Genomic DNA, 27,488 nt, shown 5'->3' on the forward strand with positions numbered 1-27,488 from the left:
TAAGTATTTTTTAAAGGTTTTGCACCATTTAACCTGTTCCGATTCAACCTGTTCACATCTTCTATCGATTCTATGGGCGACGTTAGGCCGTCATATAAAAATGAAGCTGTTTTTCCCCATATTGAACCAATGCGTGTCCGTTTGGACAAAAAAGAAGCCTCCCAACGGACGCATTTGATGCATGTCCAAAAAAAAAGTAGCGATGAACAAAGATGGCAGGCAAAAAGGTGTCTAGCTACTAGAGCTCAGCACTGTCTGTTGTGTGGCCTCCTTTGAAAGGTCTGTTCAACGAAGCTTACGTCGCTTTTACTGTATCCAAATAGGCACGATGTTGTTCCCAAAGAACAACAAAAAAAACAACAGTATCGTCTATGGAAAAAAAACAATCAACCCGTTTTCTAACTGTTACGGCTACTGTTATCAATGAAGCGAATAGATGCTATCACCATATTCTAATCGGAGGTTTAGATTCATTTACGCTGGCAAATTCCTCGCTTTGGTCATGTGTGAGTGCGTGTTTACTGTTGTATTGTGTGCGATTTTTTCGTTCACTGTGTGTTTTTTTGTTGTACGTAAACGATCGATCGAGGCGCATATAATGACGGATGGCGACAATGCGTCTGTGTGTGTGGGTGAGCGTTGAAATGGTGTGCGTGAGTACGATGTGTTATGTGCACCTTACTGTGTAGTGTTTTCGATTTACGCACAGTCCACCAAAAGGGGTATCCCTACCTCGCTTACTATTGTTTCACTTACTCCCACACACACACACTAACCGAACGTAAACGTTAACTGGATGTGTAGTGTAGTGGCTGTCAAAATTAAGCCTCTTTATTGTGTTGGAAGGGAGCAAAAAGTGGATCGATTTTTCTCGACTTGAAAGACCCAATGATGCTATGATGTGTTTAAGGATGTCCTTGGGAGGATGTTGGAGGACATTTTATATTCATAACGAACGGCCACGTCATATTGCAATTGCTATACGCACAAATCCGGACTGAGCAGTTATCGCAAATTGTGTTGCATAATTCAAACTGCTTTAATTGATGTACGGCATGTACGTATGACTTTGTGCAATATTAATTAGTTACAGTGTTTGCACCGAATGCACCGAAGGGAAGCGATATGCATTATGAAAAAGGTGACAGTGTACCAAACCTATTAACAGCTGTTGATCGAGTGTTTGACGTTTACAAACGACAAGAGCAGCAACCGCGGTTGTACACAAGTATGTGCGGGTGAAAAACGTTGCCAGCCTGGTGGTCAAGTGCATCTGTTTGTTGTTTCATTGTATTGCCGTTTCTGTGATGTAGTAAGGTTAAAAATAATGTGCAAAGTGTGACGAATGGGAAGGATGCGAAGGTTTGATGATGACACATCGATGTGAGTAGGAGCTGTCCAGACGGTGGTGACCAAATGCTTCGAATGTCATATGACTTTGACGTATACACGCGTAATTTTTTCCCCAAAATAGTTATACACTTTTATATAAAAAAAAAGGAATTCAACTCACATATTCTTTTCATCCTTATAACGTAGGCGAATTGTTTAAGCACTTGAGTATGTGTGAGTAGTAGTCCCTGGAGAAGGAGCATGCGTATCCCTAGAATCTCTATATCCACATAGAGGGGCCACTTTTTTGCTATGACGCAATAACACAGGACTGTACAAAGGAACGGTCATCACAGCAAACATTGTAGAAACCGGAACAAGGAAGCAACATTTCAAGTAAGAATCTGCCGCTTTCGACGGCAATGTTTGCTTTAATTGGGACTGGTTTGTACTGTTTGCTGATAGTATGAATCTATTCCCTCGCTTCTTGAAAGCTCGAAACCGAAAACAGCTGCCTGAGCTTGTGTTTGACCTTGCCGTAGGCGTAGTGAAGTGTGGCTGTCTGACAGATAAAGCCGCTGACATCATGCGCTTCGCCGATTTGGAAGGCATTCCGATCGAGTTCTTCGTCGTGCGTCCCACGCACAAGCGGTCGAACGAACGCTCCATGGACTTTTTGTACGACGAGATGTGGCGCTTACGTCTGATCGTTTATGGTGTGTCTTTGGGTGCTGAATAATGAAGCCATTTTTGTGTGTGCCTTGAGGGAGAGCTCTCCTAAACGGAGCACAGGTGTTTTATTCATTAGCGAAGCTTTGACCGACAGAAATTATACATAATGTCTTATTTTAGCGTGTGCAGCACATTGTGGGTATTAAGTTTGACACTAATCAAGATTACTGTTCAAAAATAAATCTTTATCATACGTGACAGAAGTGTGACGATTATTTATAAAGCGTTAATGAAACAATTTTTAATTACAGTGGAGCGCCGATTATCCGCGGGTAGCTTTTAACCGGCTGTTCCATTATCCGTGCAGCTCGGAAATGACAGTTCCAAAAGCGAATTGACGTATTTACTGCAAACCGGTGATGGCAAGAAATAAAAGGCTCAATAGGAAATGATACAACAGACTCAATTTCGACCAAATAGAACAGATTTAGTTTGCAAAGTGCACCTAAACGAATTAACATCTAGCTTTAGAAAAAAAGTCCATCCATTACATACTAAACACTAATATTTATTAATAAAAAGAGATGTTCCCATTATCCGTAATATTCGCTTATCCGGTAGGGGCCGAGTCCCGATGAGCGCGGATAATCGGCGCTCCTTTATAATTTGCTATTGGCCCTGTTTTAAAAGTTTAAATTAATTTTAAAAGTTTATAAAGTTTTAACTTAGTAAAAGAAAAAAATGGAAACGCATTATGTTTATGAATTAGTTTTTGCCAATTTAAATCGTGTTGAAATTCAATCAGATAAACAACACATATCAAACAGTTTCTCCAAGATTCCTTGTATTGTACAACTTCATAGGAAAATTTCCATTTATATCAATTTACATGCAGTGATACAGGTGTAATGGAATTTTTCCCATTCATTATAAAATGCCACCGGTGCTGAACTGGAATGCCGGAGGTGATAGTATATTATTGTTTTGCCACCACCAAACCCACACACACATACACCTTCGGGCAAGTGGTTTTGTTGGTGACCTTTTCTCGATACTTGCGCTTTTCCTATCACTTTTCTCGCATTTTCCACACATTCAGCCAAGCTCTTCAGCTTGCTCTGAAAGGAAAATAAAGCGAACAATTTTGCTGCTGCATGCAGCCTAGGGCAATTGTATTTACTGGCCGTTTCTTTGAGGGAGTTTGTTTTCCATGCTGGTGGGAGGATTAAATATTTAGAATATGTGTCTGTTGTTTTGGGAATGTATAGCGGGCGATAAGAAGGCAAAAAAAGCACAGTGATATTATATGGTTTCCCTTTTTCTCCAGACGGTAAAGAGAGTAAGAGAGTTTTTATCGCAAAAGTGACATGCGTCCCATCCCCCATCCATCCCTTTCCCTGCTGCTTGATCATTCCGGAGCTCCGAATTGGGGAAAGGTGAGAAAAGAAAAATCCGACGCTGAGAATGAGCGTGAGCAACGTGAAACGGTACAGGGTGAGCATATGGTATGTAGGTGCGTATCGGCGTTGAGAAAGCCGTGAGCTTTCCTTCGCAGAGGTTCCACTTCTCATTACGTTTTCACGCGTTGCCGAGTGCACTACGGGGAAGAAACAGCCTTCGACGGCTTGTAACAATCGGACAAAACGACGAACGATGACGACAACGACTACAGCGAACGCGACCGAAACTGGAAAAGGAAAATAACGCTAGTTAAAGCTACAACACAGCCGTGTTACGTGCTCGCGCGGATCCGCTTGCCAATATATACTTATCGGCCGACCTTCTCGTAACCAAAAAACCGGACCCCTTGCTAACCTCCCCACCCACCCCCTACCAGTGTTTCACCCTTCACCCCTTGGTGGAGTGGCAAAGCAATCCGGTGTGTGTGTGTCTGTGTTTGGTTTGCTCATATGTGAAGTTGAAAGTTTTCCGGCACGTTGCGTTTTCGGCTTTTCGTACCAAGCTTGAGGGGGCTAATTTTCCGTCACCCCCAAAAAAAAACGGTGCGCGTGCGATTGGCGGTGAACCTGCCGGATTGTGTCATTGGTGTTCTGAATTGTTTCCAATTCCAATCAATAAAGTAAACGCTGGTTGGAAAACTGACTCGCGGACCGAGGTGGTTGACAACCATCACCGAGATTTAGTGGCTTGTTTAGTAGGCGAAGAAAACAAAGTCCCCCCCCGCCGTAAGGGGACAGTGAAGTAACGAAAATTTTTAATGTTGCAATCGAAGCAACCTCAGTGTGTGAGAAAAAAGTGTTTACAACAAATATCTTTTGTATTTTATGAAAGGTAAGCAAAAAACAGTTTCGAAGTGTAGAAAAAATGTAAATACAAAATTATTGTAAAATCGTGCATTTTGGACACATCAAAGCATCGTCTTATCAAGTGATTTGTATGCGTGGATAACAAGGAAGCTGCTTTTAATAATGGTAGCATGAAAATCTGTGTGTATTTTTGATTTGTTTGCCACATCATTCTAGACGTGTAACGCCAATCGGATGTGTCTAAAGACGCAAATCATTGATTTTATTTTTTCACTCCAACCTCTCTGTTGTATGTAGTTTCCAGCTGTGTATCGCTCTTTTCACTCGTTCCATATGTAACCGTCTCTGTGCCTTGTGCGCATGTGTGCTGTGAGAAACGTTGTTTTATTGTGAGTAGATGTGTGGGTGTGTGTGTGTGTGTCTGCTTGCCAATTGCGCTATCGTCTATGACTCATGGTGAATTCTGAAGTGCACTTCTCCATGTGAGCCAAACAGCATAACAAGGTTCAATTGTGGCTGGCAAGAGGGGGTGTTTTGGTGGCAGTGTGTGGAGTCGGTAGTGGAAAGGATGGGTTAAAAATAGTACGTTTATTGCACCATTGACATTGTATACTAATTTTCCGTAAATGGAAAAGTTTGTTTGTTTTTCTTAATGCTTAAATGTTAAACTTGACTGTGAGTGCAAATTTATTACTTCAGCGAGAGAAAAATCTCATTTGCAGTGAGATATCGCAGGTTAAATGGTGAGATTTTAGGGTTCTGTATTGTCTGTATTGGTTACGTAATTTTGTGAAGAAGGTAAAAGACTTGTCTTAAAATTAACAGAAAAAGAAAAAAAAGAATATTTAATCGTACAATTATTTCAAAATGGTATGTTAAATAACAATTTACGAAAAAACATTCACTAGCAAGTGATGATTTTTCCGGAACCGGCCGGTATCGGTTTTCCTTCGTGATGCAAAATCCCATTTCCCATTTTGGCAAAATGCTCTCATTGTTAAGGCGCTCACTTTTATGCTGCTGCGATGTTGATGAGATTAACGAACCATGAGGCTTTTTCAGAGAGAAAGATTTACGTCTGCAAACGAATTGGAATGGAAAATCTATCCAAATTCTGTTGCTTACGTCGAAAAAAAAGAAAACTTTGCCAGCTCAAACGGTATGCTTTCGTCACCAAGCGAACAGTTTGCCAATTTAAAGAACCGCTAAATTCGTTAGCAACAAAACTACTAAACAAAGCAGAACAAACCCGCAAAACCTGGTAGTTCCGGTGCGGCGTTTTCTGCTTCCGTCATGCTTTTTTTCCTAAGCGGAACGATTCTAGTCAGCATTGGAGTTTTCATAGCGATTCTTGAAGAGGAATTTTCTTACCTTTATGTTTATATTCCAGGAGGAAATTGCAGCATTAATATGCCCGGCAAACATATGAAAAAAAGAAACATAGGTATATCCACACTGTTCATTTGAATCCAAAACATTAAACGGGGCCAGGTGGAAAATGAACGGTGCCCGCTTTGCGTAGGTTAATGCCCCGCCTCGGTCTAAGCGTGATGAAGATCAACTACAAATTCGTGTGGTGGAAAGCGTTGGATGGGTGGTGTGGGGAGCATTAATGTTGCGCTTTGGGGTCTCCGTAGGTCTTCCTATTGTAGACCAGCACAGCCGCCATCGCGCGCGTTTAGTGGTTTGCGTAATGGAGGCTACACGCTCAAAACCGCACCACCATTGCGCACGTGGTTGTGCCGTTTTTGGAAACTCCAGTTCCAGCACCTGTCAACAGGAATGGTTTATTTCGTCGGTGTTGATCTATGGCTTAAGTGTGTTTCATTTTCGTCCGTGTTCCTTATTTCCTGCTTTGTTGGGCGTATGTTGTTTGGTTTGCATGAGATTTCGTCTAAATCTGCCAGCTTCTTGTTTTGGGAACTTTTTCATGATATAAGCACCTGTTTATTTATTCTGTACATTAGATGTGTGTATCTCTTTTTAATTGGAAGATATCACAAGAATACATTCTTGAGATAATCGTTTAAATTACTGTGCTTTTGCCTTTATGTGAACTTTCAATGTAAAAGAACCTTTCGAAGTTTCCTAAAGATCTTGATTCTTAGAGATCTTGTAGACCCCCTGGAGATGTAGCGCTTTCAGAGTTTCACACGAAATGATCGATCCGATATTCCATCCAAATCATTCTTTCGTACAGACGACCGAGTATCCAAGGTGATTTGTTCAAGATATCCAGTGACTTTTGAGGAGCGAAATTTTTCTGTTTTGCTCCTCAAAACATTATTTCTAATGTTTTTTTGCTAACTTCAGCTTACAAAAAATAGGAAATTTTATCTCTTATTCACGGGACGGCCTGGTGGTATATGTTTTAAACGGTGCCAGTTCCACACGACAGGACCGGGTATCAAATCCCATCTCGAACGTCCCCCCGTAGCAAGGACTGACTATCCGGCTACGCGGTAAAAATAAGTCTAGTAAGCCAGAAATCGCCGGCAGGTCCTTAGCTGTCGTCGAGCGAAGAAGATCTTATTCTCACCTTCTCATTCTTAATTTCTTGTCCATCATCTCAAATTATTATTTATTTTATACGATACTCAACTTTATTGTCCATAAAAACTTTAGATTTTTCGGATAGTCATTTGAATATAATCGAATTATTAAACCAATATTTACCTTGCACCCAGACAGTCAACCTCTTGCTACAAATATCACTTCCAGAGGAACTTAGGACCTCCCGAAAATTTGCTGAGTTTAAAGCATTATCTAGAAGTCAATCAAAACATGCTTCATTTAACTTAATTGTGGCATATCAACTGATCTATAGAATCATAAATAGTCTATTCAAAATTATGCAAATTATTATAATTATGATTGCAACTTTCATTTGTTTGACACAAGCTTTCGCCCATTTAATTTGCAGTAGTATTTTAATCCATCATCTTGTTAGGCTTCTTAGCTATTTAAAACTGCAAAAGGTGCCCCACGAAATACGTCCAACAGATGTCCAAGAAAATGTAACAAGTCAAATTTATGTCAGCCTAATTACTTGCACCAGTTTCGGACTTTCGCCAATCTCTGTCCAAAAACGGTGATCAGGCCTATGGGGTCACATGTTGGGCCTACGCTGTCGTTTGATGGCCTAAAAATGTCTTCCCGCCTGAGTGTGCCTATGCAACTGTGGTTAAAGGAAAATTGGTTGGACGATTCATCTCTCGCTCTCTCTCTCTCTCTGTTACTCTCCTGAGTTCCTTTTCCTATCTATCTTTCTCTGTATCGTACGAAAAATAGCCCCTAAAGCATCTTTTCCTTTCGTTTACTTTATCCATTTTTCTGACACGGACACACGGACGCTGGTGGAAGTCAGAATAATCGGAATCGTGACCGATTGATGTGCGGGGGGTTTATTGTGGGCTGCAAATGTATCTCTGGAGCGCACGCGGGTGACGATGTTGACCTCCAATTTAGGTCGAGACACATAAACCTCGCCCCGCAAACTCCGAAAGAAGGGGATGAATGAGTCGCAACATTTTTGTATTATTTATTTCCTACCAAAGCGCTCAAGATCTGGAGGGCCGGGATATTTTCCGTTGGGTTGGGCAGGTTCAGCAAATCAAGATCATAATCATCATCGCGAAACATCACCACGCTTTCCAAACCGAATACCACAAGGCGTCAGTTCCTTCACCTCTTTCCATCCAGGGCAGGGTAGGAGGGTGCCTTTTGTTTGTGTGATGCGGGAAGTTTGTTTTAGTCCGCATTCACATTCCTTCGCGGTTCCGCGACCGATGACTGTCATTATTTTATCATTCTCGTGCTCGACGTGTTGGGGCGCTCGGTTGCTCACTACCATCTGTATGCCGCAATGGCACAATAGAAAACGCACTCAAACAAGCGCGAAGGCCCCATACATCCAAATGTGCACTCGCTGCTGGGTCGGGTTGGCCTTTTTGTTTACTAATAATAATTGTACCCACGCGTAGATGATAAGACGAGGAGATGTTGCCGGTGAGAATGAATGAGAAAAAAAGCGATGACGCGGGAGTCCCTTATGTTGTTTTTGCTTGTTATGTCCCTCAGTGCAAAATATCGCCACCAAACCAACAACAGTAGGCCAACATTGAGACAAACCATGCAAACCTTAATTATTTCGCTTCCCATTGAGCACATTGGGGCTTGGTTTGTAGAAAAAAAAAACAAAAACATAAAATTAACCATTCCGTCGCGCTGACACGAGGCTGACGAGAGACAGCAGAAAATTGAGTTGTATTTTTAGTTTTCACGTTCACGTCTCCCGTGAGGTCAACCTCAACGATTGTGGTTTGTTTTTGAGGTATCCGAAAGCTTGATGAAGTTGAAAATGTATGCGTGGCGTCGGGCAAAAACCAGATGCACTTTGCCAAAATTGTAATGAAGGTTTAGTCGGTAATAGCCGAAGAAATACGTTGTAAATGTGATGATGATTATGTTGCTGGCAAACAAAAATGTTTGTACTGATTTGTTGATTGTCAAAATTCCTCTTAAAGTCACTAATTTTTAACTATTTTTATATAACAAAAGATCACCCCTAAAAAATGTGTGTTGAGGAAAAGTTCTGAAAACGATTTTTTGTAATGTTTTCAAGGTTTTTTTCCCTAATATACCCTATAAAAAATTAGTATAACTAATTCGTATAAGAAAAATTATATACAGTCTATCTCTGAGTTGCTAATAATGTGTTCCATAGACAATAGCGTAAGTTGAATATTGGTTGACACATCGTTTAATTTCCCGGGTTAAGATCTTCATGCTTATAAATCCATCTATCCGTCAAATTTGAAAATTAACGTATCTCCGAATTCGCATAAGTCGAGTATAGCGTAACTCGCGAATAGACTGTATATATTTTATTATAATATAACTTGTTGTCGATCTTTTATTTGATTACTCAATTTTTAATACACTTTTTTCTGTTCTTGGAATCCTACAATTTATTCTAATCTATTCGAAAATGTTTTTTCTTCCAATTGCATTTTTTTTAAACGTTCCATCCTATTACCACACTCGCAATCAAAGAGTTGGCCAATATGGCCCCGTACGGTATGGTTTGTTTTTTCTCTCCACGAGCATCTTACACACGCTGAGGCCCATGCCATGGCGGGATGATTGCACTTTGATCGTACACTGGTTGAACTTGAACTGAGCATTGCTCAGATTGTAGTTACGCATTCCCCTCTTGCCAACGTTTCATTTGCAAATCCAATTCAATGGCAGCAGTACGAAGAAGAAACACACATACGAAAAAAAGCTGATAAGACCTAATCGCGCACAATATGTGGTTGGAGCATCGTGTTTCAGAAGGTAGAGGATTAAATTGCAACAGTGAAACATTCTCGTGCCACGCCATCGGTGAATGTGTATGCCGTTCCGATTCTGTTCGCTACTTGATAAGAAAAAGGAAACCTGAAACACGTTGCTCTAGCTAGCACAAAGCAGAACGTTCTGCTGAGAATGGAACAAGCCGCCGAGCGCGTGCGATCAGCGTGGCGGTTGTGCGCGGAAGATTTAAATTCCCTTTCGCGGAGGAATTCGACGAACAAAAAGCCTATGAGTCGCGTGCTCACAACCAGACCCTAGGCGCGCTTTCGTATTGCTCTGGTAGGTTTAATGCGCACGCAACGGGCTTGCCTGGACAATTGTGTTGTCGTCAACGTCGCGGTGAGATATTAATCATTGGAAAGGTAACAAGCACTTGGAATGTCTGATCTATCGTCTGTTTTCCATTGGGGTGCGCCTTGCGTGGTACTTTTGCTGGATTGATCGGTCGTAGATCTTTGTTGGATAAACTTCAGTGCACGGATGCATTTGTACACCCTTCTACTTTATCCGACCGGTGAGTTTTGTGGAAAATAAAGGCTTACTTTCGGATGCTTTTCTAGCAAAGAATGTGAAGATCTCTTTAAATTGAATAACAAAAATACGAAATTATATTTTACTGATTTTGTTGGAGAAGTTTAGTGAAGATTTTCAATCGAATAGATGTTCCACAAGCAAAAAAAAATCTCTCAACTAAGGTCGTGAGTCGTATTGTACAATTATCACCTTTCCGCGATCAATTCATGCGAGTCTCGCGAATCTCTGACGAGTATCATGGTGTGCGGATTTCCTAAGCTTTTCACCAACTCGTTAAGTCGGCACGCGATTAACAAAACGCTAAGCATATTGCTAACGATAATGCGAGGCTGGTGGAGAACCCTTTTTTCGCCAATTTACATGTCGCGAAGAAACGATCGTTCGATAACGGGAAGCAATTCACTTGATTTACCTCGCTCTCGTGATCATCAATGCCGTGAGTCACCAGTTGCAACGCGACTTTCTGTCTCTCGTTGGTTGTTTCAATTTCTGATACTCGTTACTTTCTCTATTCTTTGTTGAGTTGGAAAAACTGAAAGGGGAGTTATTTAGTGAAACGAGATATTAAATTGTAGTGTTGAGTGAATCTGAACGAATCTTTGAACTGAACGAATGACTCTGAATCTCTGTTCTAAAGATTCATGAATCCTCATTGTATTACGAATCCTTAGAGTTTCGGGACAGCCTTGATGGTTAACGTAGTTGCACTTGATTTAAGTTTGTTGGCAGCGAATAATGAAAGATTCTTGAATCTTTCAGGGTGTATTTGAATTTATCAAAATTGAGTTAACATTTTGGGAATCAGTTTACGATTTGAATGACTCTTCACTGAAGATTCTTATGAAAAGATTCAATCGTTCAGACAACGCTATTTTTTTTATTCTTAAGGAACGGCTAGGCCTCGCTGGAGTCAATTTTGGTTTTTAGTCGGAGTTGGAATCAATTTTTCATACGCGGAGTCGGAGTGGATCCACGATTCCACTCCGAATTACACACCACTAGTCTAGTCTTAGTCTCTCTAAATTTATGTCTCTCTAAATTTTAATAAATATGCTATTTCTTCAATTTAATCGTTTTTTTAATTCATTCTTTACGTTTGTTAAGTCAAATTTCACTTTTATGCAACATTAAGTTTTTTGTTACTAGGTTTGTGTGTTTTAGGGCTTCCGACATATTTGTCTGTGTTGGTTCACAATTTAAATCGTGGTATGCAACAAAAATCCGTACGGTCTCTAGGTGGTCTAATATGAGTAGGGCTTCACCTTTTTGCGCTTTTCTAGCTGTCCATAGATTTTAGCACGTTACGCGCAAAAATGTCTCCAAACGTTTCCAACCCATTTTCCTCGGTGAAACAAGAAAAAAATATAAACACCATGCGTGCATTTTGTAATCGATTTCCCTTTACTGTGCGCGTAACCTTTATGTGAGGGTGCCGTGTTCATGAAGTATGGCAGCGGTATTATTATTTCAAACTTGAAACCTCCCTGCTGCTGCAGGGCTCCAAGGCTTCCTGATTTATGCAAAATACACATGATGGCCATGGAGACCGGTTCTGTTCCCCCGATGGGTCCACACTTCTCCTGCCTATGTTTCCGACATACGGTGAACTTTCCCGCATGTAGATTGGCTACGTTTTGTAGCAGCGATTGCGCATGGATCGGCCCGGGTATATCTGCCACAGGTTCTTCGAATACAGCGGGCTTGAGAACTAACTACCGGCATGGTTATGAAATGCATATCGCTTGGAACTTACCCGTATGCTTTTCCTCATGCCCATGTGTCCCGTCATCGTCTATGTTCTGCACACGGGAACCACTGGACCATAAAGTGTGGAGTTCTTGCCTGACTGACTGAGGCGGACGATGACGGTGTATGCATCGGTTACTGGATTTTCCTAACCTCCCTTGGGGGGAAACAAAAGGTGCATGGAATATGAAGAAAGAAGGTACACAGTATAACGTTGTAAAGAATTACTTGATCATCTCATGAAAGCCTCGTTCATAATTCTATTAGACGGACGCCTGTTTTCTTGCCATAGCTATGAACACGAATGGTGTTTGCCAGGGCTTTAGCTGTTGTAAAGGCTCTTGGATCAATGGAGCATTAAAAAGGGGACACAATGTGCACGCATTGTTCCAAATGTGGTCCGGCAAGACACACTCTGTAGGGATTTAGAATCCCACATACGTTCATAAAAGCCTCTTCGACTACATGACGACAGTTTTTCGGTGTTTGAAGCTACTGCAAACAACGCATCATATGCCGGTCGCATGCTTACGCAACTACCGTCCCGAGAGACGTTGCGCTAGTTGCGTGAGTAATGCAAATATGTGTTCATGTTTAAGTATTTAATTTATGGCACTTTGTAGTGGTTGTGACCCGTTCTAATGAGGTAGGGAATTTGCGTGTTAATCGTTTCAAGACAAAGAACGGCAAAGGTTATGCGTCGTTCGTCATGGTGGTTGTTGTCAGGCAGGAAAAGGAATATGTCATGACACTACTTTTAATTTCCTTCCAAGAAGTTAAAACTGGGGAAGTATGTGCGGTTCCATTCGAAGTAATGCCATTTGTCCCGAGAATTGTTTTTTGGGTTGGGAAAAGCAACGTGAAGCAACGTGGGTTTGTTGTTATGTTTTTGTTCGTTCGACGAGCTTCTATTAGGTGGAATTGGTACTTCCTGATCACCTTCCAGGTGGGGAAAATCTTGGGAAACTAGTTCATCCGGGTGCGCGCTTTCTGTGGTGACATTTTGTGTAGCAATTAGTAGTTGCATTTTCCCACGGTCTAGGATTGTTTGGAAGAAAAAGAGATGTAGAGAGGGAAAATGTTGTACTGTTTAAACGTAAAGTGTTTCAATTTGGATAGATATATGAATATTTATGTAAACTACTTGTAACTCTGCAGTATCATTCCATATTTTGAGTCAATTATGTTAACAATAAGTTCATAATTTAATTCAATTGTATCTTAACGAAGAATAACTTCTTTTACCACAATTTTTTTGATTTTCTCTCTAAATTTGGAAATCGTGAAATATTCTATTTTTCTCTCTTTAAAACACGGATTGATTAGGGATCATGGGTCAGGGCATTGGTGTGGAATGGAAAGCAGAAGTTACGAAAAATAACTCAATTAATTCAGGATGATATGATATTTTTCTCATACTTTCCCTTCTTCTCTCTGCACGTTGCCCGCCCTAATGCTATTCGTAATCGATTTGCAAAAAAAGGCAATAAAATTGATGTTATTTTAATCTGCCCAGCACCCGGGGAGGACGTTAATGGGGGTGCAAAATTAACGACTTCATCTCCATTAACAACATCATCATTGGGTAGCGGTGAGATGTTTAGTGTTCAATCTGGCTCATCTGGTTTAGAGATTTACTCTGGAACGGTTTGCAGACGTCATCACCATTTCCTTACACGTTACACGATTGCAGCTTTTGCCGTGTTGATGATGCAATACGACGATCAATGTGAGTTTACTTATTAATCTTTTTAAGTGCAGAACAACAAAAAATTATTGCAGCTTTACTACTCAGATCGATCGATTCTTGAAGAGTACGGCCCGAGTGTAAATGAATATAAATACCTTCTTGTTAGCAATTGGTCGTATCACCAAAATGGCGCTACAGTTGCTATGCAATTTACCAGTTATCATCGTCACGGTGTCGCTTCTTGCCTGCAACTTGCAATAATTGTATTAATTGTTCGCTTTTTATGTGCGGCCCCCGAAAGGTTATCGTTGCAATACAATCATCAGTACCGGACACGTACGTTTTCGAATAGTTGGAATTCCTCTATGTCAGGCATGTCGAACATGTAAATATTGGGTCCACAAGTAAAGTTCTAGCTTTATTTAAAAGTTCACGCCAACATATAAATTATGTTGAACTATTATTATTACATTATTGTATTTAGGCATTTCAGAAGTTTTCCGTCATAAAAGCCTCTTTTCCTTGATGGGTTATTTCAATTCGGTAATATGGCTTGACCTTATTAGTTTTCTTCAACAACTTGTGCATCAGTATGTGCACACCCGATACTTTAGTCCAGACTTGGCACTATTCGACTATCGATCGACACTTTTACTAAAATATGCTCCTTTATAGTCGAGGGAATCGTAAAAAGGGTCATCAAGAAGATGCTAAAAGACAAGCTTTCGTTAAGGTCGAGAATGCAATTTGACAGAAAATCAAGAAAAAGATGCAGTTTCTAATGGACAGTCTTACGATGTTGGGGTCTATGATACCTTCCATTAATTTTTTTATATGAACTTTTTAAGTTTGTCGAAGCCCGAATAAGAACCCGAAATAGTGTATATCAGATGACAATTTTCCTAATAAGTGATTTCTAATGATATTCCCTATGACAGTTTCGATCAGCTTCTCGACAAATGTCAAAGAAAGCATTTTTCTAGCAGGTCTGAAACAGGTTAGGCCACGTTTTCCGAATGTTGATTCGGCTGAATGTTGATTGAATTAAGATTTAAAACAACAATGGAATTATGAAAGTTTAATTATTTTAAGTTGTTTATAAAAAATAACAGCGCCATTGTAGCTGCAGCCTAATGTCATTCTTTATGTCAAAATGCTATGCGATGTTTTGACAGATGCGGGCTTAAAATGTTAACTTTCTAACTTAAGGTATCATGGGGCGGCCCGGTGGTGCATGTGAAAAACGGCGCCCGTCCACACGGCAGGGATCGGGTCAAATCCCATCCGGACCGTCCCCCCGTAGCATGGACTGACTATCCTGCTACGTGGTAAAATAAGTCTTGATACGGCCAGGCCGTTCTAACCGAGCAAAAAAAAAAAAAACTTAAGGTATCATAGACCCTAATAACTGTTTTTAAGGTTTTCATAAAGATTCTATTTTTTTTTAAATAGTAACGAAATATACTTCCCAACCCCTCTGTGGCTGACAATACGGCAAAAGCCGTAATCATGTAATAAAATAAATAAACAAAAAAAAAATTCTTAATTTGTTTGATTGTAATCGATTCTACAAACAAGTTATTTGGAATAATGTTAACGTTTACTAACAATTGTTCTATTGTTTCATACAAATTATAGTTGCTCTACCTGCAAATTCAATTAAAGATTTATCATGACCAACTCTTTGAAACCTTTTACTTTCATTCGCGTTTCTAATCACACTTATTGAATCTTTTGACAAACTCCTGTCGAGTACTCCTGCTGTGAAAATACTGCAGCAGAACGAACATATTACGTTATCTATGCCGCGGAACATTACGATGCAGAATTGGTTTGAATAATTTCCAACTTTATGGCAGTGTTGCCTCCGATCTGTGTATTTCACCTGAGCCTATTCGTAATGCACATTGTAGTGAAGCCGCCACAGGCGCATTCCCTCGTGTTCAATGTGTTAATGGCATTGCGCATGCATGCACGCGAAAATGGGATTGCAGCGTCGTTATGTTGCTCCCACAGTCTGTACGGATAATCATGATTGACTGTCACACTGCTCTCATGTACGTCGAGTGCATACGGCTCACATCGCACTCCATCGCTGGCCTTTTGTAGAGATTTGAGTTAAAAACCGGCCTAACCTCGGTATAAGACCTTCGGGCAATTCGCGAGGTAATTTTCAAGAAATGAATTAATTATGTTATCCGATGGAGGCACAGCTTTTAGCACCGGCGGCGGATCTTTTGGTTCAGGAATGAGTGCAGGAATCTCCTAGTCCCTACCGGTAGCAAATGATTCCGTCGTTCATTTGTACTGGAACGTATCATTACATTATGCCACCCATCGCGTGTTGGTGATGGTTGCTAGTAGACCTTTGAATGTTTTGGGTTGCTTTTATGTAAATGATCGCATCTCAATAGCTCTCCGTATGCAGACCTTTTCGGATTGGTAGTTCATTAGGCTTCCCTTCGGGGTGTTGTTTCGTATGCAGCAGCTAGTTGTGCTCGACTACGAAACTAGATGAATGGTTATTTAGCCATTGCACCGATGCGTACTGCAATGCGGTGATTGTTTTGAGCAGGAAATGGTTAGGAGAAGTTGTGTCTGCCAACGGGCAATTGCCATGTCTCTCGGTTTCATGCGCCTCCCTTTCCACAATAAAGTGCCCTTCTTTTCGCAAGGTTTGGTACTGCGTTTGATTAATGATGCCTAATTGGAAGGGACGGATGGAGTTGGATTGTGGCAAATTTGTACTTTGTTACACACAACCGTCAAATGCCCGCGCTGTGATGCTGCGCTTTTTGGTTGATCTTCATTCACTTTCGAACCCGGCATGATGAGCATGATTTTGTTGTAGTTATTTCCTTGTGCAGTCTATACATTTTGGTGCGGTAGTTTGCAATTTCCTTTCATTCACAAATGCTTGAATTAAATTTTTGCAGCCATCTCTTGAAATAATTGTACACTACGGAAATGAATGTATTTTTCGCTGGGTTTAGGTAATAGTAGGAACATTACTGTATTTTTGAAACACATTGAGGTAGGATTTTAAAATTTTTTTTTTATTTTTTGCGGTTGGAAATTATACTTTGTTGGGTGATAGAAAATAAATTAAAAGTAATTATATCTGGTTGAGAAGGGAAAGTATGTTTTTTGTGTTTGATGATAGTTTTAGGGTTGAATATATTAAGGGTTTAGTATGTTATTTTAGGGAAAATATACAAACAAAATAATAGCAGTCAGTTGCTAAGTCTTGTGGGGTTGAAGTTGTTTTATTTTCTCCATCAACTGCAATTATGCTGACCATCCATCCTATGAAGATTATAAGTAGATTATTGGAAAACCCAGACATAAAATCTCTTCAGACAAAATTGCTGAATGTGGCACCGGTAAGATGTTCATTTATGTCCAGTTAGAGTCAAATAAACAACTTCATTGGAGTGTGTGAACGCATGAGGTTGAATTATCATCATCCTTCCCATTGCTCTCGGTAGGAGGCAAACGCTTTTATGATAAATTTACATCATTATCGGTAGACATTACTGGAAGGAGGAAATGAAATTCCATCACCATCTGTCCCAGGCCTGGAGCCCGATAATATCACACACAACCCTGGAAACCTCTGCCAGTACTTCCTCCCAAGCCTTACCTTCGCGTGTCTTTCATGTTTGACACTTTCACGCACGCGCGATGGGAGGGTATGGATGGGCAATTTGCCCGCAAACCCCCTGAAGAGGCCCAAGATACTTCGGTAGACGATAGAAATGATGGACGACGGTGGAGGTGGTATTTTTAACCCGTTGGTAAGTGGGTACTTACTCCAACGGTACGGACGTACAACCGGTGTGACGGTGCATTCAGCGACATCATTTGTCTTCGCGCTAATCGTGAAAATTTATCACAAAATTTCCCCAACACTCTCTTCCGGTGGTCATTCGCCCGGCTTCGAGAGTTTTTCTTTCGAGCGCACTCCAACTCCAAGCGTTCGATCTATGATCTTCGTGATCGTGCACGATTGTGCGAGAGGAAAACTCTGCCGCAGCGAGGTTTTTAAAGACGGTAACATGACATTTTGTATCGTGTGTGTGCGGGGTTATTTCATGGTGAAATTCAGCTGCCACCTGGTGGAACGCTTGCAACAGATTAAATCTTTTTGTTTATGAGTAAACACAATACTCACGACGCTCGTTTCACTTGTTGTGTGTCCCGTTACGTGTATGATCTTCTAAAGCTAACCGTGTTGTATTGTGGATCTTGAAAACGTGCAACGTTTGCATGGAAGAGAGTGAAAATACGCATATACAAAGAAAGTATTGGCAAAAAAATTCACCAACAAGACATAATGGGGCAATCGTGAGCAATGTATTATGTTTTATTTTGGAAGGGAAAGGTTGACTGAGACACGCAATGTGGAGAAAAATCTGTTTTGTCCTTTTTTAAATGGTGAAATAAAATGATGACATACTATCACAATAGCTCAGCGTTGGTAAGGAGAAAGGAGCCCTTTCAATGGTTTCGATCACTCACTGTTACTACCAGCGTGTGGGCAAATTTTCCTCTTCCGGCTAGAAAGAAGAAGTTTTACATTGTGCAGAAATATGATATTTTTCCCCTCTTGTGTCCGTTGTTTGCGAAGTTGATATTACGTCAGTTATAAGACCGATAGGACCAGCGGGATTTCTTGATAGAAGCTAAAAATTTGTTTATTTTTTCATCGCGAACAAAACAATTCAGCTTTCACCGCAGCGCAGAAACATGCCGGAAACATGTCGCCTAAACGGTGCATTAGCTATGAATCAAACGGTTATTTAAGGATGCGGGAAGAAGTCAGATGGAGCTGTCGTTATCCACAACTCACGATTGGTAGTGGATATGATCAAGATATGTACACGAACAGATAGTTTTCAATCAAACCTTCCATCGTTTGTATGATCGGAAAAGTTTTTTCTATTCAAGAGTGAATGTATTAAACCTTTCTATAAACAGGTTTATTTGAGGTTTTATTTATCCCCGTGTGTTGATATGCTAATTATGTTCAGTTGATTGCAGTTATACACCATATTCCAGTTATGTTAAGCACAGATAAAGTTTTTCACGTTTGATATAATCAAATCGATAGGATTTTGATCAGAGCTTGGTAAATAGTTCAATTTTCTACGATTATGGACGGAGACCTAATTATTATCTGCCATTTTCATTGTCCCCGAATTGCGATGTTGATAAACCGCCATGTTTTTTTCCTCCAGTGTTCCAGTTGTCTCGATCGATGATTGTGTGTGTCTTAAAGAGTCGTTAAATTATTTAACGAACGCAAAACGGTGCTATACTTGTGGGCATGATCGAAAACAAACTAGGAACCTTTTCAACAACCCCTTCTTTCTCCCGCCTAGCAGCAGGGTGGTTCGGTATGGTCAGTCTAAAGCAGACAGCAACGAACACTCAGAGTGTGGGGTGCAAATATTGATTTTTTTGGCATAGGCAAAAAATAAACACAAAAAAGGCACTAACGTCCGGGGGCTTTCGTGTACGTATGGTAACTTGATCGACCTGTCGTAGGACCGGGTGGTACATAGTTATGTACGATGTTGTTAGCAATGCTGGCGTCACCACCCACAACGATTTTCAACCGGACGAGAAGGCATAGTACCGGGGGTAGTTGCTCACGCCTGCTGGTTTACGTGAAGCTCGGCTAGGTATTGTTGAGGCTGTCATGTAAATAGACTCTTCAGCACCATGTACACCGTCGACTCTGATATCGGGTCTTTTCGCCAAAAGCACCCCGTGAAGTCTCCGACGAGTAATTCCCGATGATTGATGAGGTCATTGTTGGATAATTTCTTTTTCCAATTGTACTCCGGCAAAAGAAAGAGTCTTAGGCGGATGGGCATGCAATGGGAGGCATGTTTTTTTCGCATAGCATCGAAACATCTCCAATCATTCCGATCCGACGGCTAAAGGTCATAACCTCGTCTGTCAAGTTCGAACCACTCGGGAAGGTAACGTTTGCCCCTTCACATGCTCTTTCGCCACGCGATTATGCTTTTGAGCGTCGTTGCGATCAAGAAGTTATGTAAGTTCTTCGCCGAATTAACGTTTCTTTGCTGTAGTCAACACTTTCTTTACAAAGGGGAAAACTACTACGAACAGGCTATGATTCGATGTTGAATGCAGTTGCGCCATCGTTTGTTTGGGAGAAATGTTTTTAATGTCGTGGGAAACTCATCCCATATCCAAAAATATAACTTAATTTATCGATCGATCGAATGGAGTACATTCTATTACGTTTGAGGCACAGTCCTGCACTAAATCGCATTGTGGGATTTTTATGATATTAAGACATGAGTCATCTGTACTGTAATCGCCATAGAATAAAATCGTCCAATCCACTGAGCATATGTTTAAGATATAAATTTAAATTACTTAACACTCCATTTGGCAATTTTCAATGAATTGCAATTGTCAAGGCATACACACGAGCCTCACATATGTATGTAACTACTTCATTACAAACTCGTTTACTTAGAAATCAATTCACACAAACCACAAACTCGAATCAGTAGCCCAAGTAACTCAAGAAGTCGCGGTTCCGGGCAAGAACATCTTGCCTTTATTATTTCAAAATCTTCAATTGACGGAGGGTAGCCGACAGAACACATTTCTAGGTCTTCTCGTTGGAAGCCGTTCTCTTGCGTCGGGAAATAGATACCCACTTATACTTTGAACTATCCGATACGGTCATATTTCTTGCGGGATTTGTCCGGGTCTCTGCTGACCAGCGAAGTCCCATCGATTAAATCGATAAATCTTGTTCCGCTGGACGTGTTACATCTGCGGTATTGTTGTGACCGTTTGGAATTCGTATCGTAATGGCGTTGGAACGATTTCCGTTCCTTCAGCAAGCTGTCTCTGGTGGTCGGTATGCTCATCTCCGGGAGGACATTCCTGATGACAACTTGTTTTTGTGCGTCTTCATTCACTGCGTGTACCTCTTTAGTTTATTATCCCAAAGAAACACACAGCGTTTTCATTATTAATGCTTTATCGGGGAACGTTTCTTCTTTACTGCAGTGCGGTTAATTTCACATTATGTGCTGCTCAAGAGACTAGTTTTTTTCGTCTCCAGTTTAAATTAGTCTGGCATTTTCCTGGACAACTTTTTCTTCGCTGACTGTCGTTTTGTTTTGTTTTCCTGCTCGCTCGTGAAAGCAACAAGGTAGATGAATGGAAAATGATAATGTCGTTGAAGAATGCGCGGTAAGATTAAAAAGGATAAAGTGGAGTGTAAAGCACTTTCCAATAAATGGTAAAGAATAGCGCCACATATTATGTGCTTGTGGATCTTGATCTGGAATTTATTTTTTCTTCATAAAACAAAAGAAACCGGTACAGTGTACTACTATAGCACGTAGTTATGCAACTGAAGTCAACCAAGAGTAGAAAATGGAATTCTCTCAGTATCGGATATTGAATATAAGGTGTTTTTTCATATCGCTTAATATCTGTTGTCGGAAGTGTATTTCTATGAACACGATCACAAAAAGTTACTCTAAAGTAATTCCTTCCGGGTGTGTTCCTCAGCTACAAATGATGGTTGGGATTTTTCGGTTTCTACGATACCTGTGGAAGTTACCCCGGGTGGGTGAAGTAGAAAAAATCGTATTTGATGTGTTGGAATACAGTGAAAAGTGGTAACGATTCTTGATCGAATTTTTCGTTACGCCGGTACGTCGGTGTCTTTCGAGTGTCCGTCCGTACCAGTACGTTTCGTTCCGGGCGACCATTTGTCCGCATCATTGGCAATTTTAACGTACCATCGATCTTTCTCGCACTTGGAATTCCTGTTTTTTCTTAAGCCATCTCATTTCATCTCATTTGAAGCTAGCCCGCCTGGGGCAGCATTTTGTAAGACAAATGCTCGGCAAAGTCAAATCATTATGTCGATTAGAAATGGAACAAGTGGCACGTTTGGTTTGGGTTCGCCATATTAACGTAGTCATTTGCCACTCGTTATGTGAGCTGGATTAACGTGTAAATTTGACAGAGGAACGATTTGTTGTTTTTGGTGGCGAAGACATTAGCGTAGCTCAACAATATCGGATCGAGAGAAAGTTTGGAAAGAGAGAAAGGTTGGACGGAAGATTACTTCAACCTCAAGTTTAAATATATCAAATAGACGGGAAAATAGGGTACGACACGTAGTCACTAGAAGCAAAGAAAGCATTTATATGTTTTGTAGTAATAAATTTCATTTAAATAATTCAATAATTTATCTGCCTAAATGTTTAAAATTCATCCCCAGCAAAGATGTCACATCCACCACTATGACAAATGATCTGACAGATTGGTCTGGTGTTCTTCCGCTTCATTTCTAACTAATCCGCTTTTAGACTTCCTTCCTTGGATAATTCAAAATGTAATGATCGCGAGACTACTTCAACCAGTTAAATCGTGACTCAATTAATATTAATTTTCCATCCCAGAATCGTGAGAAAGCGTTTTCGCGAGGAAGATGTAGGGTAAAAGATGAATGAATCCGAGGGTGTTGTACTGTGTGCAACTGAACAGTAGACCGTAAACTGCAACTCTCCGCTAGGTGCTGCACTGCATTAAACGATGCACTCCTTGGGGTGTACATTGTATTATTTCTTCCTGTTTCGATTCTCATTTCGTGATGTGCTTTTTTGTGTGTACGTAAGAGTTCTTTTTCATTAACCTGCCGCGTGGAATCCGTGATCCATTATTAAACCCCGTTCCGCGCATATCGTTCGTTGTTGGTGTTTGATTTCACCGGAACCACCACCTTTCGTTAGTGGAGTGCCGTCGCTCCATGGCCGGATCCATACTTATTTGATTCTTATGGGAAGTTTTGTGCCGGTGCAAAAGCTCACGAAGTTTCATTCAACGAGAACTGCATCAACTCACGAACTTCTACTGTGTGGGCTAGACATGCAAGTTGCAGCTTTATTTTGGTGCCAGTTTAAAGGTGTGGGCTTTGTCTATTTTTTCTAGTCTCTGTCGTGTTTCACTCTCAGTAATAATGGGGCTTTGGTTGAGTCAGTCATCGGTAGTGAAAGTAAAAGATCGCGTGGATGCCATTGTTGTGAGCCAGATGCCAAGTGTAAAGTAATTTACTACGACATGATATATAGATGAAGTTTATCGATGGAGGACATCGTTATCTACATTCATTAGAGCTGCTGTGTGTTAAGGTGTCGAAGTATTGTCGATCTCAATAAATCATAGTTTTTTTTTAAATATTTTAGTGAGTGTACAAGTACGTATTTAGCATATACAAAAAAATTAATGTCAGTATTCCGCGCAAGAATGAAAGACCTCATTTGTCATCACTATATTTGCATATTTGTATCAGTTTCATACATGTTGTGAGGGTATATTTCGATATTTTTTGCGTCATTTGTAAAAAACGTTTCTCCTATTTTTTATGTGAAGAAAAATGCTACTGATTCCTGAACTTATAGAACAGCTGAACTTATAGGAAGGAATGTAAAATAACTCTTAACAAAAAAAACCCAAAAACCAACATTATAGCGAAGTATTTATTCACAGATATTAATGCTCTCCATATGGTGGAATCAGAAGGGTGTCATATATTACGAGTTGCTTCCGGCTGGTCATTGTCTCATGGTTCGGAATACCTAACGCGAATTTAAATAAAAACAGCCAAATTATGCGACAGATTATGAGTTTTTAGTAGAACTCATTTCTAAAATGAAGCGAGGGAATCACAAAATGCCACAACTCGTTCATTAGTTTAATTTGTTATGATCTGGAATCAAAAGATTGCTAGAAAGCTAGAAAAACAGCCCTTGGACTTTTTTAGGACTTATCTCTCATGTTGTTTCATATTAATCTGATTCTAGTTAAACTTTACCTGATTACGTTTATTAACCGCAAGAAAATCGTAAATATCATTTCTAAGTCCTCCGTCACTATTTGGCCCAAGTTGCTCAAGTACCAATTGCGCCATGCTTCCTTTCCTAAACCGAAATCGTGCTGCAGGGGAAAATGCCGCTCGCTTGTTAACATTGCAGGCCGGGAGAAAATCATAGTTCGTGGTGAATGAAGCGAAAAGCGTTGTGCCATCCTCGATTAACTCAATCCTCCCTCGAGAGCACGGCCATCAAGCCGTGCATACGAGTGGATGCAGAAGTTCGAGTACTCACTTTGGTGCAGTGTTTTTTTTTGGGGTGGACGAAATAGATACCAACGGAGAGATACTATTGGAAGCTAGTGAACCAAATCGGCAAGAAAAATGAACGCCAAGCTGACGCCATACGCGAGATCTTCGCTCTCGCGCTATGATGTAAGGAGGATTCAATTTTCAGTGGCAGATTCAGTTCGGAAAACTATGGCAACAAACCGGTGCCGTAGCGCAAGGGGACCGGTGGAGTTCTGTCTAACGAACGAAAAATAGACTTGACACTATAATATACGGTGGAGGCTGATCACCACCGTACATTCGAAAGGCATATTTCCGAAAATGGAGCAAGCGGTGTTGTCCTCCAACAGTTCTCTTCGGTTACCTTGCTTGGTCGGTTGAAATGCTCATTTTTATCGACATTTTGTCGCCGTCGCCGATGGTGCGTTTAGTGCATCTCTCGCCGTTGCAGCCGTCGCCTTTTGTGCAACGGATGAAACGCATGACGTCTTATGGGGCATGCGCACCGACTGGTGCTGAATCGTACACCCACCTTCTGCGCGCCGTGTGCTGTCAGTATTTCCTAACGGGAAGGAACTGACGTGGTATATCGTGAATAAAAAATAAATAAGATAGAATGTGTATAGAAAAAAGGCTTGCGAAGGATGGAAATAAAATAAGTTTTTCCACGTGTTCGTGTATGTGTGTGTGTGTGTCGGGGTAAAAGGCTATTTCCATCATCAGTTCCGTACAGGATACTCAACTTCAAATACATCACAGTTATGTATGGTGCAGTGGCACCAGAAGTTGCACTATTAATCATTATCTGCAGCAACATCGGCAATGCCGTTTTTCTAATTTTGATGCTGATCAATATATTGCACATTGACAGAAAAAAACCTAGTACAATATTATAGAGAACATTTACATAATTACGTCGTAATGAGGTATATTTAAATAATATACATTTCACGATATATTTTTATATTTATAAATCTGACCCTCATTGAAATTTGAGAAAGGTTGCCGTTTTTTGTTGCCGTGTGTTTTCGACCACCAGCAGGGCCAATTATCGATCCTTAAGCCCCGTGTCTAGACCTTGCTCTACAATAAATGTAATCTCCAGACATTCGATAGTGGTTTGTGCTTTACATTTTAGCTGCGGGTCGTTGTTCGTACTGACGAAAGCTTTTGTTCGTAAATTTGGTAATTTATTCTGGGCTTCGTGTTAGTATCCCTTTAAAAAAAATGGCCAAAAATTGTGTCGCGACAGAGAAGAAAAAGGGCCTTTTCCGGAAGAGAGCCATTTACTGTGCGTGATGAAAGAAATAAAATTTGAAGACAAAGAACGATAAACAAACCAACTTCTAGCTTCCTAGGGCTTAGGGATGTTCATGTGGATTTAATTCAGCGCTAAGTAAACGTGACCGCAAGGCCACAGCAACATCATCAAACGCCGAATAAGCAGCGCACGATAAACGGTGTTGCATAAATTAATCCATTCGTGGCATTGATGGTCATCCCTTCTTTGTTTATACCGCCCGCACAAGGAAGTTTTTTTATCGTTGATTTAATATCAAACTTATTCAATCGTTTTCGGTGTGCTGGTGTGTTCGTTTGCTGAACTGTAAATTGTTTTTTTTTCTATTCGGAGTTTTAATAGTGGCCATTTCGATAGACATGAGACACAACTTTATGAGGTTTATTACAAATTGATTATAATTATCGAAAAACGTGTGGAAGTACAACGCTAGAAGTTGGTGCTCCCGGGTAGCTTCTGCTCTGTGTTAAGACGGTTAAAGAAACGTGACTTAGTGGTTTGAAATGTAACACTAGCTCTGGTGCGTGCAGCTGGTGTACCTTTCTGAAAACCGCACATCCCTCACTCCGGTAGCTACGGAAGAGTAGCGACATAAAACCATTGCTCACGTGTATATGCGTGAAAAATAAAACCCAACCCCAAAGGTGGTAAATGGTTCAGCGGATTTATTGAAACGAGTAACTTCACTGAAAACGTTGCATATGTTCAGGTGACATTGTGCTAAACGTTTCTTCACAGTGAAGGTTTACAGTGTTTGGTAGACTGTTTTTTTGTTGTGTGTAAAGTTTTTTTTATTGTTTTGTTTTGATCGGCTACTGGTAGAAAGCTGCTGGTTGTTTTTTTATTTCTGCCATTGAACGTCAAAGCTGTCTGTCCGCTTTGCAGACGGGAGTAGTGTGGTCGATATCCGATGTCAAGCGCAAAGTCAAACCATTCCCTTTATAAGGATTCTTAAAGCTTTTGTAAAAAAAAATCAATTAGAATACATTTTCATTATTGTACTTATATCATGTTTTATAGACGCGATAATGCTAATAGCTTCTCTCTGTTTTTCCTTTCGTTTTAGATGATTCAACAGCACAAAACATACCGCAAGTGAGACGACGACGATAGCGCTACATAGTCTAGTTCCGGTGGGAAATATAATTTCTTTCGGAATCATAACGGCAAAAGACGTCACAAACGAAACGTCGGTGCCATTCCAGAGGACTCTGAGCGTTTGACAGTGTTCTCTCGGTGCTGATAAGTTCCGAAACGGAAGCTATCAAACCTGCAACTAACGACTAACGACAAATCGACGACTTAAAGCAACAACAAACAAAAAAAGCGAAAAAGATATTAATACGTACGAGTCAGGAAAAAAAGGAAGATATATTTACGACCCTAGTGCAATTTTACGTGAAGCGGCAGATTTACAAAAAGAGGCCGCCATACTCGTAATAAGGTGTAAACTAACCGTGCAAAAGGTGTAAAGCAAGGAAGCGAAATTTTGAGCGAAATTGATCGAGTTATACCTAGTGAAAGTGCAAAAGCAGTGATCGAAAGCGAAAAGTTAATTGAATTTAACGTATAAAATCGATCGCTCGCTGTTGTTTCTCTCCCTCACTGGTTCGTGTGTGGCGTAATCGGCTCTGGTTGTGTGAAAGTGAGTGTAGAGGATCGTGTCCTTCACTTTAGGGGTGAAGTGTCTGTTGAACCGTTTCCACGACGGATCAATCGGTGGCGGAAGGAGCAATTCAGCCGAACCGTAAAAGGATACCGTATCGACAGCGGGAAGATAACGGCGACAGTACGGAACAGCAGGAGGAGAACGTTTTTTATAACCATTTACCAGCAGATCAAAACATGAAAATGGTGTTGTCACAACGGCAGCGCGAGGAGCTGTAAGTTCTAGCAATAGGATTTTTTATTTTGCTCCTCTATTTTCTAGGGCGTATATATTGCAGCATGAATCTGTAGGAAAAGAAAACCGTAGCGTAAGTGTTTGGACATGGCATTTGTTCCGCTGGAATATAAACGTTCTTAAAATAGTGCTACTGTCCTCAAAACGCTCAAACCGCTTGTGTGTATGGTGCGAGAACTCTGCTTAATGACTCCTCAAATCAACCGCGTTCGAGATCGAACAGGCTTTTACTCCATCCCTGGGCCGATCACAACGCCGGTACGATGGAGAAGTGTGTCAGGAAAATAATGGTCTCACCGGGCGATTGATGGGGGAGTTATTTTTATGTTATGTGTTGTGTATGTGCTTCACTTTCACCTATATTTTGGAGCAACAACATACCTACGGTGCTAGAGGCCCACTTTTAGCTTTCGGCGAAGGGAAGTGTTAAAGATTGGTGTAAAGCAGGCAGGCACTCAGGAAGGAAGTACTAATTTTCAGATGGATTTAATCGACTTCTTTTAGGCAATAAG

General features: G+C 40.7%; 1 protein-coding gene across 4 annotated transcripts in view; it reads left to right on the top strand.

Moving 5' to 3' along the window:
• The window catches only part of LOC125770206 (lissencephaly-1 homolog), a 47,371-nt gene that overhangs the window by 852 nt on the left and 19,031 nt on the right, over nt 1–27,488 (top strand). For 2 of the 4 annotated variants that reach the window (XM_049439582.1, XM_049439584.1), the window contains exon 2: nt 26,140–26,956. In XM_049439582.1, the coding sequence (XP_049295539.1) occupies nt 26,919–26,956 (38 nt within the window). In that variant the 5' untranslated portion in view covers nt 26,140–26,918. Of the gene's footprint in view, nt 1–38; nt 1,384–2,800; nt 4,297–26,139; nt 26,957–27,488 lie in introns of those variants that run through there. The other 2 variants (XM_049439585.1, XM_049439583.1) reach the window with 2 other exon arrangements.

The sequence above is a fragment of the Anopheles funestus genome, chromosome 3RL, assembly GCF_943734845.2.
Source record: "Anopheles funestus chromosome 3RL, idAnoFuneDA-416_04, whole genome shotgun sequence".
NCBI classification, from domain to species: domain Eukaryota; kingdom Metazoa; phylum Arthropoda; class Insecta; order Diptera; family Culicidae; genus Anopheles; species Anopheles funestus.